This window comes from Schistocerca nitens, chromosome 1 (genome assembly GCF_023898315.1).
Source record: "Schistocerca nitens isolate TAMUIC-IGC-003100 chromosome 1, iqSchNite1.1, whole genome shotgun sequence".
NCBI lineage: Eukaryota > Metazoa > Arthropoda > Insecta > Orthoptera > Acrididae > Schistocerca > Schistocerca nitens.
In genome coordinates this window covers 695,051,669-695,066,026 of record NC_064614.1, presented here as the reverse complement: position 1 = coordinate 695,066,026, position 14,358 = coordinate 695,051,669, and the positions used below count along the sequence as shown (strand labels likewise).

The 14,358-nt window shown below is 37.6% G+C and overlaps 1 protein-coding gene across 5 annotated transcripts in view; it reads right to left on the bottom strand.

Moving 5' to 3' along the window:
• The window catches only part of LOC126259559 (histone deacetylase 6), a 339,218-nt gene extending 329,649 nt beyond the window's left edge, over positions 1–9,569 (bottom strand). For 2 of the 5 annotated variants that reach the window (XM_049956456.1, XM_049956474.1), the window contains exon 1: positions 9,227–9,568. In XM_049956456.1, the coding sequence (XP_049812413.1) occupies positions 9,227–9,268 (42 nt within the window). In that variant the 5' untranslated portion in view covers positions 9,269–9,568. Of the gene's footprint in view, positions 1–8,726; positions 8,850–9,226 lie in introns of those variants that run through there. The other 3 variants (XM_049956465.1, XM_049956488.1, XM_049956480.1) reach the window with 3 other exon arrangements.
• Between the last annotated feature and the right edge of the window lie 4,789 nt (positions 9,570–14,358).

Below are 14,358 nucleotides of genomic sequence, written 5' to 3'. Positions count from 1 at the left end.
GGACAATAACTTAGCGCTGCACAATTTTTCAATTTTGTAAAGACAACCAGAAACAAGTGTCAGTTTTCTTTATTTCAAACCAGGAGCCAGCTAAAGTTTGTACTTGTCTTTCTGCACATTTTTCACCTGCAAGAACTGTTACTGGAACTAGATGCTTCTTACCACTTTCAGCAACTCAGACTGGAGCCAAACACTTAAGCTGTGATAGCAGTTTCAGTGTCATATTTTATACCTGTCAAAGTGAGCCGTTAATGCCTGAAGTTCATGTGCATGCTAATTGCTATGTCGCTTGTGTGTACAATTCCTTCCGGTATCTAGGTATTGTTTTGAAAGTGAATGGTGTGAAAGTGATGCAACAGTTAGATTTATACATCCAAATAGGCCATCATCATCTTTTCACTAGTCTGAAAATGATACTTTTAATATTACATTATCCCACATTTTATATCAGGTAGAAATCAACACAATGACAGCACGTACTTTTATTGTAAGTCAAGTGTCTTCTCAATTTGTGGAAGCAAAATGGTCCTTATTTAAGAGTAAAATGAATGAGCAATGAGACACATTAAGGGTCACAGCATTGCTAAGTGGTTTGTGGTTTTACTGGAAAACTGGCACACAGCTGACTTATGTTATGCCTAATTGGTTATAATTATTGCACTAATATGTAAGCTGAGAGTGTTTGCCTGCAGTGATTAGGTTCTGGTGAAAGACATATCTGAATAATATGTTCAAAGGACTTGGATCTAGATAGTGAGAAGCCAATTTTTTTAAATCTATCCTGTTAAAAGACAAACTAAACTGGCTGTTGTTATACATCTTTAACAGAGGTTCTGCTTATTTGTCCCATTTCCAGTTCCGTAAATAAAATATTTTAACCTCTTCTTTACCTCATCTTCCATTTTTCCGTAAGATGTGTGCTGCTTCTTTAAAAAAAAATTGTTGCATTCCAGAAGGTGGAACATTGAAAATAATTTTTACTTTATTTTAAACCTCAGTTTGTGATGAATGTTCAATGCACATTCCATAATTTTAGAAAAACTTATATGGAAACTGTGATCATTTAAATTAGTTTTAGAGTTTTCAAATGAATTGTGCAGCCTGTTACATCTGATTTCATTACTACGAATACTATAATTAAGCTACTATTATAAAAATTGGCCAAAATCCATGATCCATGACCTTGATGATTTTATGAGTGCTGCCAGAAGTGGACAAAATTGACTCTAGTTGAAAGATATTCATCTATCTCTGAGCAGTGCCAACCTTAAGCTTCCTAAAGACTTAAAAGTTGTACTGTGCACATTGCTCAGGATAATGACCCCAACAATGCAGCAAGCAAGCAACACAGCCTCCCTCTGACTACTCCTCTCACCTCTGCAGTTGTAATGCTGGGGCATTCTGCCATTCTCTATAGCCACCATGTGAATCAACTTATCGTGGACAAACTGTAGGTAATGTGGGTTGCTACAGGAAAGTTGGAACATCACGTAAATGAAATAGTACTTGGCAATTTAAGAGTAACTTTACCATGCACAATCAGTCAATAAATTTAAGGAATCAAAGGAAGCGTCCAATTCCACGTGTTGGCTTTGACCAATTTTTACGTAATGGTGGTGGTGTTTGAGATGTCATTACGGTGCAGAGTTTTTGAGCTGGTTGTGTTTATAGACTTCATGTTGTTGTATTTGATGGTGTCCTCTGGTGGTGGATGTGAGCATGCCAAGTTTAACATATGGAATTGGGTTCATTTTAATTTTGGTTGTCAGTGTGCTGACCTGGTTTTGAGTTTCGGTAGCTGGTGCGGTAACGTGGACTGTGGAAGTGCTTTCAGTAAGTGATTAAGGTTCTTTTTTTGTTGATGTGTTTGGAGTTTTTTTCCCCAAGTCTGAATAATTGGTGTTTGTTGTGTGGAAGGAAGTCTTAATTTTTTAATTGTTTTCTGTTAGTTATGGATATGACAATGAAGTTCATGAGGGTGTGATTACTTTCTGAGACAGGTGGTGATGTGATGTTCGTCATATAGTTTCCACAGATGTTCGGTCTTATTGCTGAATATGTTAGGTATCACATTTGTGGCAACAACATGAGGTTGACAGGAGTTGTGCCAGTTCAGGCCAGGGACATGTATATGTGGATTTGTCGGCACTTGTACACACCTGTGTATGCGTTGGCCAACCTAGATGGTATTACCAGAGACTTTTATTCGTAAGTAATTTTTGTTCTGGTTTTATTGTATAGTAATAGTGATGTTTTGTGTGTTGTATATTTATAAGTCAGCTGCATTTTAATTGATGTAGTGAATATGGGGTATGTGAGCTTTTGAGTTGTTGGGGTTTTCGTTCCACTTTTCAGAGATATAGGTCTTTTGGTATTGATAGCTGCAGTTGAGCTATATAGGTCAAGGGAAATGTCCAACTCCTGTGGTTTTGTTGGTGTAGTGGAATGCTATAATTTAATATTTTTTTGGATATTATTTGTTTTGGGATGGAGTGGTTTTTCTATTGTTGTATATGTAGCTTGTCCCAGCCCAAACCACTTCAGTTTACCGCAGCTGCCCCATTACTTTCATTTTATTTTTGGAGTAAGATGTTATTGTGTTATTTTTATTTTTGTTCTTGTTTGTTCACTTGCATATGTAGTGACATCATTGTCGTCAGTCTATATACATTGGAAGTAACCGTTTCCGCCATACTGATCATGTCATGGGTCAAAGCAGATGAGTGGAATCAGATGCTTCTGTAATGCCAATTTAAGATAGTTCACAAATAATTACATTGATCACATGCAGGAGATGGTGGTATACTCCAGATTATTATTAAGCCAAACAACAAAGTTTGTAATTTTAAAATAACATTAAGTCATTGGTAAATGTTTAAGAAATTATTTCCATGATGCAGTCCTCTTGAAAACTAAAGTAAGACTGGTAAATTACCTCGGCATAGTAAAGAGACCTTGACATAAGAGATTTCTCTCTCCCTTTCTGACAGTTCCATGCAGTTCATCTTTATTTACTCATTTATTCCTACAAATTTAAGCACAGCTATGAGACGGCAAATGTACAGGAATATGATATGTATAATACAGCCAAATAGTGCTATAAGTTTCTACTTTAACCTGGTTTTCACACTGACAATGTGTGTCCATGAGAAAACCCAAACAATTTCATGTAGTAAAAGACGAACAGATTTAAGAGCAAAATTTTCTTGTCGTATAATATACTTCATAAGAAGATAATATTTAAACCATATAAAATTACAGACATTGGAACTGACAAAGTAGGTAACTGTCAGTAAAATTATAGCTACATGGCATAGCACATGATACATCGCTAAGGGCGGTACGAGGAAACAGTCGCTGGAGGTGACTAAGCTTAGTCTGAAGCCACATTCAGTGCCTGTTTCCTCTCACAGTCCTTAGCAGCATATAGTGTGATATGCCTTTAGCTATAATTTTACTGACAATTACAAACTTTATGTCAGTTCCAATAACTGTAGTTTTAAGTGGTTTCAATATAATCTTCTTATGAAGTATCTGTCCATTGGTTACTAAATGTAACTGTTTGGATTTTCTGGTGAAGGAGCCCACAGTTGGTGTCAACATGACGTTAAAGTAAAATCTTGTTGCACCGGTTGCTGTATTATATAGTAATTCATTTATCTATTGTACGCGCAAACAAAGATGACACTCAGCGCGCTGGCTGATGGGTGCAGCTGTAAACGGGAAATGCCTTTGCAGTCACTCCCATCAGGCACTGCGGCGAGTGTCAACTTTGTTTGTGCGTACAATATACTGAAGATTCCATCAAAGACAACCATCTGGGATGTCCAATGGGTAAAAATACAAATTAAGAGAAGATAAGCAAATTATATAAACTTAATCTACATCCTAAAGTAACAATAAACGGTCAATATGGCATAATCCTTAACACTTCATGCAGGGGGGGGGGGGGGGGGGGGGGGGAGGGGTTACCTTCATAGTCTCGTATGTTATTGCGGTTAGCATTCAGTAGTACATAAGAAACGCGTATTTTTTTTATTTCTCCAAAACAATTCCTGCCCCGAGATATAGGGCTCCAGAGTTGACACTGCAAATACCATTTTGAAGATGCGAATTTCGGATTTTTTTTTTTAATGCTGTATCTCTGTAACAGTTCTGGATATTTTGTAAGAGTTTTTTTATTTGAAAGATAATTGCTTTATGATTACAATGGTATCCTCCATTTGGGCATATCTGTCAAAGTTCTTTTACTGTCACCTTTTAATTTAATTTAATTTTTTTTTTTCTAACAGAAAAAAAAATTTTTTTTTTCAAAAATGCCAATCCAGAAAAGTTAGTTTTTTCTGTTAATTAGTACCATGTAGTACTATATTCCTGTAAAGGAGAGCTTTCACTTTTAAGTTGGACAGGTTTTATTTTTAAAAAACTTTCAAGGGTAATGTATGTCTTCACTGAAGTTCTTTCTTACTAATTTCTTTGTTACAATGTTTATTTCTATTGTCTTTGTTGCAGTTATTTCTTGTCACTTCCTTTGTAGCAGTTATTTATTTTCACTCTCATTGTTGCAGATATTTCTTACACTTTGCTGTAGGGCTAATTTCTTGTCTTTTTTTTTTTTTTTTTTTTCTTTGTCATGGTTGTTCATTGCAGGTTTCTGTACTGTAGTTGTAAGGTGCTAATTTGTTTACTGAAGAGGCTTTTAAGAAATCTGAGACCGTCCAGTGAGTTCTGTGTTTTCGTTAGGAATTTGCCAGATGACACAGTTGTAGTGTGTTTTGTGAAAAGGTCTGTTTAAAATGTCTTCTGACTGGGGCCACAGGGGAGTGAAGTGTGCTATTTGCATATCCATAAAAGAGTGATTAAAAAAAACACACACACACACACAGACTGTTCAGGTTGGGAATAAGTGTTCTCATTTGAAGACTCTGTATCAAAGTGAAGACATTTCCAGTGACAACTTTTTGTGGTCTAAATGTTTTGACAGAATAACGACTATGATAGTACCTGAACAGGATGAAGCCTCCCATTGTGCAGATGATGTAGATTTTGCATCAATATAGGAATATACCCTGAATCAGTCACCTACATACATAGGTGTCAGTCCTGTTAAGAAACTGTGGGCAGTGAAGTCGAGTCATAGGCACACTACGCATCAAGGAAGCGCAGAGAAATTACTAAAGCTATGGACGAATACACTACAGCAAAACCGACCACACTCTTCAAAGTAGAAATTCCATCTTCAGAAGAAAATGAACCAAAGAAGCACTCTTGCCAGGAATTTTTCACAAATATCAATTCAGCTGTTTAATACCGTGCATCCTACAGTGAAAAGGTGCAAGTTTTAGCTATTATTCCACACACATTTTCAAAGAAAACAGTTTTGAACTATGTTCCATCAGTATCTACATCCATACTCCGCAAGCCACCTGACTGTGTGTGCTGGTATCTAAGTACAAAGTAGACAAATCAAGAAGTGTGAGGTCTGTAAAAGGAGTCTTAGGAAGACCATCCTGTAGAAGCAGCTCAAGTTCAAATAAGGCAATCATTTTATCTGGAAGATAAATGGGACTGTTCTCGCCAGAGTACCAACAAGAGACACACTATAAGTAACAGTCAAAAGTGAAAAAGTTGCGAAAGCAAAGAGGTACATGACTCGCAGTATTAAAGAAACTTTTGCAGTTTATAAGAGCAACTATACATCTTCACATATTGGAAGATCAAAATCTTATGCACTATGAACTAAGTGGGTAGTTCCATGCCCACCTAGAGATATCTGTTTATGTGTGTACTGCGCAAATTTTTGTGTGGTAACTTTAAAGAACTTACTGGAGCACGTGACATACGACACTTTGGTTGGGAGTGTGAAGTCATTAGTAATCTGTGATGTAAAGCGAGAGACTTGTTTGTTTCAAGAATGTGGTGACTGCCCTGGAAAGGGTGGGCTGTGTTTATAGACACTTGGCCTGGAAGATGTAGCAGATAACTCTGCAGAAATTACATATGCGACATGGGAGGAAAATAAACTAATTAAGAAACCTGTTGTCTTTGACAGTTTCATTGATGAGCTTGGTAAATGGTCAATGAAAGCAGTAACGCAGCAACATCTGAAGAAATTGCAACAACAACACATTGCAAACGTGATAGGATGTGTACAGGCTGAAGAACTATGTTTAGTGCTTCACTGCAATTTTGCTGAGAACTGGTCCGTAATTCTCCCACTCAAGTAATGACCAGATTTCAATTTTCACAGGAGTGACCACAAGTGTCGCAGTTATAAATGATGACACAGGACATGAGTCAGCAAATGGTTTCCTAGCAATGCGCAAAATTCTCCAACTGCAAACAGGGGCAGAGAAGATGATGCTCCTAGTCATTTTAAAAATCGTTGCCAGCTGTTTGAATTGAGTAAGTTGCTTGTGCCAACTGACTGGGTATATAGTGCAACTGGTAACGGGAAGGGGTCTTGTGATGGTGTAGGAGGCCTGCTGAAGCACCATGCTACAAAACAATCTTTCCAGACCAAATACAGCTGCGATTCAGAATGCTGAGGATTTTACGCGAGTCTTGAAATCTTACACATCCACAGCCCTCATTCTTTTGTCCAAAGAGTAAATCTAAGAATTCCGTGAGCAGAAAGAATAATGGTCCAAACAAACTACTCCTATGAAAGGAATTCAGAAGACACATTTTTGGACTCAAAGTGATGGGCAAACTCATATTGAATGCATTTTAAAGAGCAAGAAGGAAGAAATTTTGTTCGTTTGGCCAACACTTCAGAAACAGCAGGATAATATTCAGATTCACAACCTGAGAAGGTGGATGTTTGTGGCATGTGTGTATGACTGTGACTGGTGGATTGCAGAGATTACAGAGACCAGTTATGAGTTAAACGAAATGGTAGTGAATTTTATGATACCACACGAAGCTGCTGCTGGATATAGGTTTCCAGCTGAAGGACAGCAACAACACCGTCAGTGCACACTTCCTGTTCACAATTTGAAAACTGTTAAAGTGCTCCAGTTTCTATCAGATCAATAGGAAGGCATCACTTTATATCAAAGGAAGATACTGAAGCAGTGAAACACTTTTTTAATTCATTGACTGACTAATTTCAGTACAAAACAGAATGCACAGAAGTTGCATAAATTGAAACCTTTAAGTCTTTGGACCTTTCACATACATTTTGGAACCATTTAAAATGTTCGGAAAATGAGTCTCTTACTCATCTTTCAAAAATAAAATTATGTTTTAAATAAGGCTAGATTTTGATTTTTATGAGCCTGTTATGTGATAATGTGGTAATAAAACAGGTTTTATTTATGGCAAAAATTTCAATTGTTTATAAAACCTGTTCATCTTAAAAGTGGAAGCTCTCCGTTTCAGGGAATGTAGAACTATTGGTATTAATAATAATAATAAAAAAAAGAAAAGATCAGCATTTTCGGAAAAAAAAATCCATTAATTGCAAAAAAGTTCAGAACACTGTAGTAGGCCTACAAGAACTTTGACTGATACGTCCAAATGAAGGAGTTCTTTCTAATCATAAAGCAATTACCTCTCCAAAAAAATCTAGAACTGTTCCAGAGATACAGCATTTTATAATTATTTCCAAAATTCACATCTTCAAAATGGTAGGCCTATGCGCAGTGTCATCTTTGGAGAGCTATATATCGCACAGAATTTTTGTTTGGAGAAAACGAAAAAAAAGGTGTTCCTTACTTAGTCCTTCATTTTGCTACATCCAATAACATCCAAAGATATGAATTTAAAGATTTTTTCCTAGCCTGCCTGAATTGATTGGACTATGCCTATACTGCTCAATGGCATTATGCTTATACCAGACAAATTTAATCACGTAAATTAGAAAGGAAATGCTACTTTGAAAACAACTGCTGCCTCCTCAGTTACATTACATAGCTGCTGCTTAGCTCTACTGGTAGCTTCAATTCCACTGCTATTTTTGAATGAAAACAATTACCTACATCCATAAATACTGTATCCTCTTTACAATGAAAGGAGGTAGTAAGATTAGGGTCTGATGTATCCTAATTATCAGAGACAAGAGCAGAAGCTCTGGTTGAGGAGGGAAATGGGTCATTCCTTTCTCGAAGGAATCATCCATGCATTGGCTCTGAGCAACATGGAGCAGAAGATCACTGAAAACACAAACACAGAGTTGACATGGCAGTAGTGTTTTTCAAGCATATCCTTCACACAGATATTGATCTTTCTTCGAGAAAATAATTAAGTACTGTAACAATGATTACAATTTTCATTAGGAGCATCCCCCCCCTCCAAAAATATATTTGCAAGACCAGTTTCTAATAAAGGCAAGAAGTAGGTATTCCAAAAGGATTCCAGTGACAGATTGAGCAGAAACATGCACTGAAGCACAGAACTCAACTTTGAACCTCCAGTCTCAAAAGAGAACGTAATGGTTCCAATATTCATTTCACATATGTAGTGTGAATTATTACAAGAACTTTCAAGAAAATTTGAGGTTTGCTACCGTCTTTCCGAAATAGCTGCAATTTTCTTTGTTAAGTAGATATTTTTTGGTATTTACATGTGCAGTCGGCGAACATCTCGACAAAAACAACAGCCGTAAATCATTTCCCTGCAGCTGAAGTTCAAAAATTTGAAAGTGATTGCAGCTCTGTAGTGTCGGCGAAATATTAACTATCCATTACGCGAAGCAAACGAACTTAATTTAACAATGTACAAACCTGGTACAATAGAAAAATCTTCGCTGAGGGAATTTTATTTTCATTAATTCATAAAGAACAGGCACCTGCAGCTATATTCGGACTGCTGATAAAAAGTTCCACTGACATACAACTGTTACGCCGAGATGAACTGATTGGGCCTAATGCATAACCGGAAGTTACGAACACTGTTAGAACGCACCATTCGCTGGAAATATTTTGAAAGCACTTCACACTACTCCGGTGATTCAAAAAACATTTTACAGTACCTAGAACCGGGGTTAACTGTACAGTCGCGTGCGCACGTTGTTCCAATGTCAAAAGAAATCACTTTGTTAAACGCATAAATACTAGGATATAAACAACAGGTTCTAACAACAAAGGCTTTGTTTGCCCGAAATTTTAGGGATCTTTGTCCTCGATGGCGTTCAGTTCCTTCTAACACAATCCACATCTGCAGTGTTTATGGGCGTCATCACAGAAACGGAATCATGTCCAGGTTGACAGTTGACATTACTTACCCGTTCAAGGGGTTTGGAGGATTTCTTGTTCGATCTCTTCATTCTATAAACTGGTTGCTGTTCCTTGGAGAATCAGACGTACAAATTAGGATGTTAACCGTCACTACTGAATCGTTTTAGCTGTATTTCGTGAAATGCCGCATCTGAGATAACACCAATTTTTAAATCACCATACCCATTGTTTCCCGAACAAAACCTCCAACTTGCAGCCACATCACAATGACGGAATCCCTACCGTTTGCACCGTGCTCCACATATGAAGTCTTCCTTGAAATACCCACGCACCCATTTCCCACGCAAAAATCCAAACACAGGCAAATCGAACCAATGACAACAACACAACAGTAAACAGCGAAAGTCATAGTTGCTTGTATTTCAAGCGTGGTCTGGCATCGTTGGGAATCATGTAGCATTTACTACAGTACGCCACTACAAAAATTGATTTACACTCCGAATATTTCTTTTCCCGTTAGATGCAGGCAGCCAAAATTAGGTATTTGTTTAAAATCTATTCAATCCTGTGTACAGACGAGTCCACACCCTATGCACATATAAAGCTTAAAATGTACACGTCTGCTATTATTTGTCTGTGCAGGCAAGTCACAGATTTAAAATGTCGGAAGATTTAGTCTCTAGTTTGATCGAAATAGCACAAAACTGTGGAGTTATATAACATCTGTGCGCACAAATCATAGCGTGTGGACGGGAAATCCCCGCACACCTGGAGCGAAAAATTAGAGTCACCTGTGTGTTTATTCAGGCTAATGTTTCTCGTCCTTGCGTGCACACTGAATTCTTGAATTCTTTTTAACATGGCTGATAAGCGTCAGTGCTCCAGAAAATTCATGGTTGAAGCTTGGTTGATTGGTTAATTTGGGGGAGGGGATCATCGGTCCCATCGGATTAGGGAAGGAGGCTGGCCGTGCCCTTTCAAAGGAACTATCCTGGAATTTGCCTGAAGCGATATAGGGAAATCACGGAAAACCTAAATTAGGATGGTTGGACGCGGTTATGAACCGTCTTCCTCTCGAATGCGATTCCAGAGCATGGCTGAAGGTATTGAAATCTTTACGAGCGACACATTTTCGAGGTACATATAGAGCAAGAAATACAGCTGATCATAATTATTTAATACGGGAAACGAGACTAGTTACTCTACAGCAAGCAGAGAAATACTAATAAAAAAGTAACTGCAGAACGAGTTAAACAAGATAACGAAATATATTTGCAGTGAGATACCTCATTTGCCTACATGAAATAAATGTTATAGCTTTGTACAGTGGCGAAACGTCCATTAAGTCTCTAAGACTGACTCTACTCAAAGAATTCCAAAATAATATGTCCAAACTGAATGTAATCCAATCTCGTCATGTACCCTTGTAATTGTTTTCAGATATTTTACGTTTGAACTTCGTGTATGAACGCAGCAGTATAGTGCATCACTCCTCTAGCTTTGCAGCCCATAGCAGCAGGGTGCGATTTGTGCTTTTACCAGTGGGGGCGATGTCTTAGGGGGTTAGTAGAATTATATATGTTACTAGCTTGGACCGTGGCCTTACGCATGGTTAAACAGCTATTTATAAATAGATGTTAATGCCGAAACTCACTATTGACGCGTATGCACTATCAGAAGAGCCATCCCTTATTATATCTTTAAAAGTACATTATAAGTAAAGCTTATTTACAAAATCATCTACATAGGGTACAGATATACGAGGGGAATTAATAAAGTAGAGGCACATTTGTGAAAAGTTGTACTTATTCTGATGATAGAAAGCTGAAACATATTAATAGTATTAATAGTAAGACTTATTAAAAACTTTCAGTGTTCGGCTCCACAAATTTAAATTATATGTAAAGTTTTACTCCAGTGCGTGGGAAATAAACATCCCAGGTAGGGATGCATAAACTAAAACCAGAGGAGGGGATAGTCTGATGCAGAGAGGGGGAAATCCACCCATCCCCCCTCCAAATAGCACACTGCATGGCAGCTCGCAATTCCGTGCTTCTTACGAGCATGCACAGTAAGCCAGTTCCTTTCATATGGCAGACTGCAATAGAACTGTTTTCAAACATAGAAGAAACCAACTCCACAATTCTTGCTAAATCTGTGCCACAAATGGCAAGAGTACCGTAATTAACACATTCGCTTTTGATACAAAAGTAATTACATTTACAAAAATATTCGCGTATGAGAAAGTCAAATGAAGTGTAACAATGGGATAATCGTTAGGCTCCACAAAAATATTTAATTGTCAAAGAATGTGCCTGATAATAACAACAGAAATATGTGCTCCCCATGCATGAAGTATGTGTTTATATTCCCTTGCTTTCAATGGAATAAGCTGCAAATATACACATATTCCAAAGTATTTCTTCATGAATAATTTGTAGCTTACGTCTTTGAGTCAGTGTGATTCGGCGGTTTTTATATTGTATCACGATAACTCATGTGTATTGGTAATTCACTAACGCATGGAACGCAAAAACATAACAATCATTTCGTTAATTAAATAGAAAATAATTAAAAACAAACATTGTCCTTACGACGCATGTGACTGTCTGCTTTCTAACCACTTGGCGCGCTAGTGTCGCACTAGCTGTCAAGCGGTAACAACTTTCGCACCAGAGAGTGTATTGACTCTCTGTGTCGTCGTAACAGCCGTCTGCCTCACGTCTGCTGTGCAGCGAGCTACGTTAATTTAAGTGTTAACTGTATTTTTCTTACTTGTCACTTCTTCTTCCGTGTGTTTTTTGCTTTTAGGAAGCTTTAATTGTCGAGTGCTCGTACTAGTGTTCCATAGATTTCGTGTTTGTTTTGAATACCGTCAGAGAGACTCCCTTTAGTCAACCATAGTGCCAGTCAACGACCTATATAAACAACATAGACTGGCTATGGCACCGCCATCTTTGAAACAACTTGAAAACTGAGCCGCCATATCTTGTAACGTGAAGGTGCAGCCTACACGTCGTCTGCTAATACTGAATGTTGGGAAATACGGAAGCGTCCGATCTAACCCGTCGGCTTTCACCCATGACGTCACAAATATAGCGGAAACGACAATTCCAATATGGCGGATATAGAAACGTTGCATACGTATCACAAAGACGAAAACACATAGAAAAACAACACACACAAAGGTTTCACAAGAACAATCTGCTAACATTGATAGCAAACAAAGATAATAATAAACAAGTGGTACTCAAGGCCAGGCAGAGGGGGCTGCGCCCCCCCCCTGACCCCCCCCGCCAAAAAAAAACTCCCAACCTAACCTCGTATTCAGGGCTACGCTACAGATCAATGTGTAGGTCAATCAAAAGAAACAAATAAAAAAAAAGAAAAAAAGAATATTGATTCATTAGACATAACGAGTAGCGACAAAACATATAGACCATAAAGATTGAACAATCTAATGGCAAACTGATAAAAGCCTCATAGACGACGTTAAAACAAAAAGTACAGTAAAAAGGTAAACTATATATTACAGGCCCTAAAACTCCTACTAAGGTAACGTCAACGAGGCAACATCTACAAACACGCCACACTCACAAACCAAACTCCGCGCCGTAATGACGTCACAGACCACAACACCCTTACGACCACGGGTCAAAGCCGACGCGTGAGATCGGAGGTTTCTGTTGACCCGAATGTTGTTATTGTTTACTACGCATGGTGTAAAAAAAAAGCCAATCTGCACTGACAATATGATTTCTCTACTGTAAAACATATAGTGATGAAGGCTAAAAGAAATGAAACACACTTCTGACATCGATTAATTGAAAAGTTTATTAAGAAATGTTGCTGTTCATTTCGCTGCAATGCCATATAGATTTGTCAAAAACAATTTTAAATAGTTCAGTACGTCCAAAAACGATCAATTGACAGCGCAGGACCTTTCATTGTCCCTTAAACCATATAAGTTTGTATATATTTGCCGAATATGTTTCCCTCTTCCTTTGCACAAATGGTGTAACTTACAATTAAAATACCATTTTAACAGCATCCTGACTAGAAAAGAGTAATGTGACTCTTCTCCAAATTCAGCTGGCACCATTAGATGGTCAAAATCGCGTGAATATATTCGGCGTGTCACCCACCATTCTGAACAATTCCACACACAACTACAGAAGGAAGTTCTTCCATATTAAGGTTTGACAGTCCCTGAAAACTCTTTCTGCCACTGTTAACAATTTGAACACACCCTTTGAAGCAGTATAAAAACTATTTTTGATACATTTTATTGCAATGAAACCTGTTTTCCATCAGTTTCCACCAATTTACGGAGGTACTGCTGCAGTAAATTAAGTTTCACACTTGCTGTTAAACCATTAAGAAAACGATAGCAAACAGGAATTTTCCAACTCTAATTAATCCCAGTGACCATAAACACTAGTGCCTCTTTTGCTATTTGGCTATCATCACTTTCCTCACATCCTTGCCCTAAGCCAACATAACCCCAGACCTTATTACCATCCCGTATTAAGTCTGTTTTAAGAGCAACCTCATCGAACGTAACTGCTGCTAAAATAGGTATTGAACTACGTTGAACCACATCTGCTAATTTTTTTAAGCTTTCTTCTGTAAATCTAGGACTGCCATTTACTGTAGTTGCCCACCTGTGTAGTGTTCCAGGATGGGGTAATTTAACAAACTTCCTCAAATAATTATAAGCTTTGGAGGAGTAAAAAATAGAGTGTAAGGACAAACTGTCTTATTTCTTTAGGATATTCAGGAATTGAACATTTTTTTTTTTTGCATTGCAAAAAGTTGCTTCAGAATAGCACTATTTTTGTCACATCCTATCACTTCAGAAGCGCAGTCTTGAAGTCTCTTATTTAGGCCTACAACCACTGTTTTATATGTCACAATTTGTTTCTTCTTTCTTGAAACACTTTGCCTTGCATGTTTTGCTTGCTTCCTCAGCTTCTCGGTCCTTTTCTGTAGTGCCTCATAATTCTGTTTCAATTTTTTGGGGCTAGGCAAACAATAAGAATGATCTGTATGATCATTCTGATTCACTCTTTCACCTAAAAAATGAAGTATTATCATTAAGGTTTATTTTTCTTTAAACATAAATTGATTAATAGTAAAAGTCACACATAACCCATATAGCAAATAAATAACAGCAAAC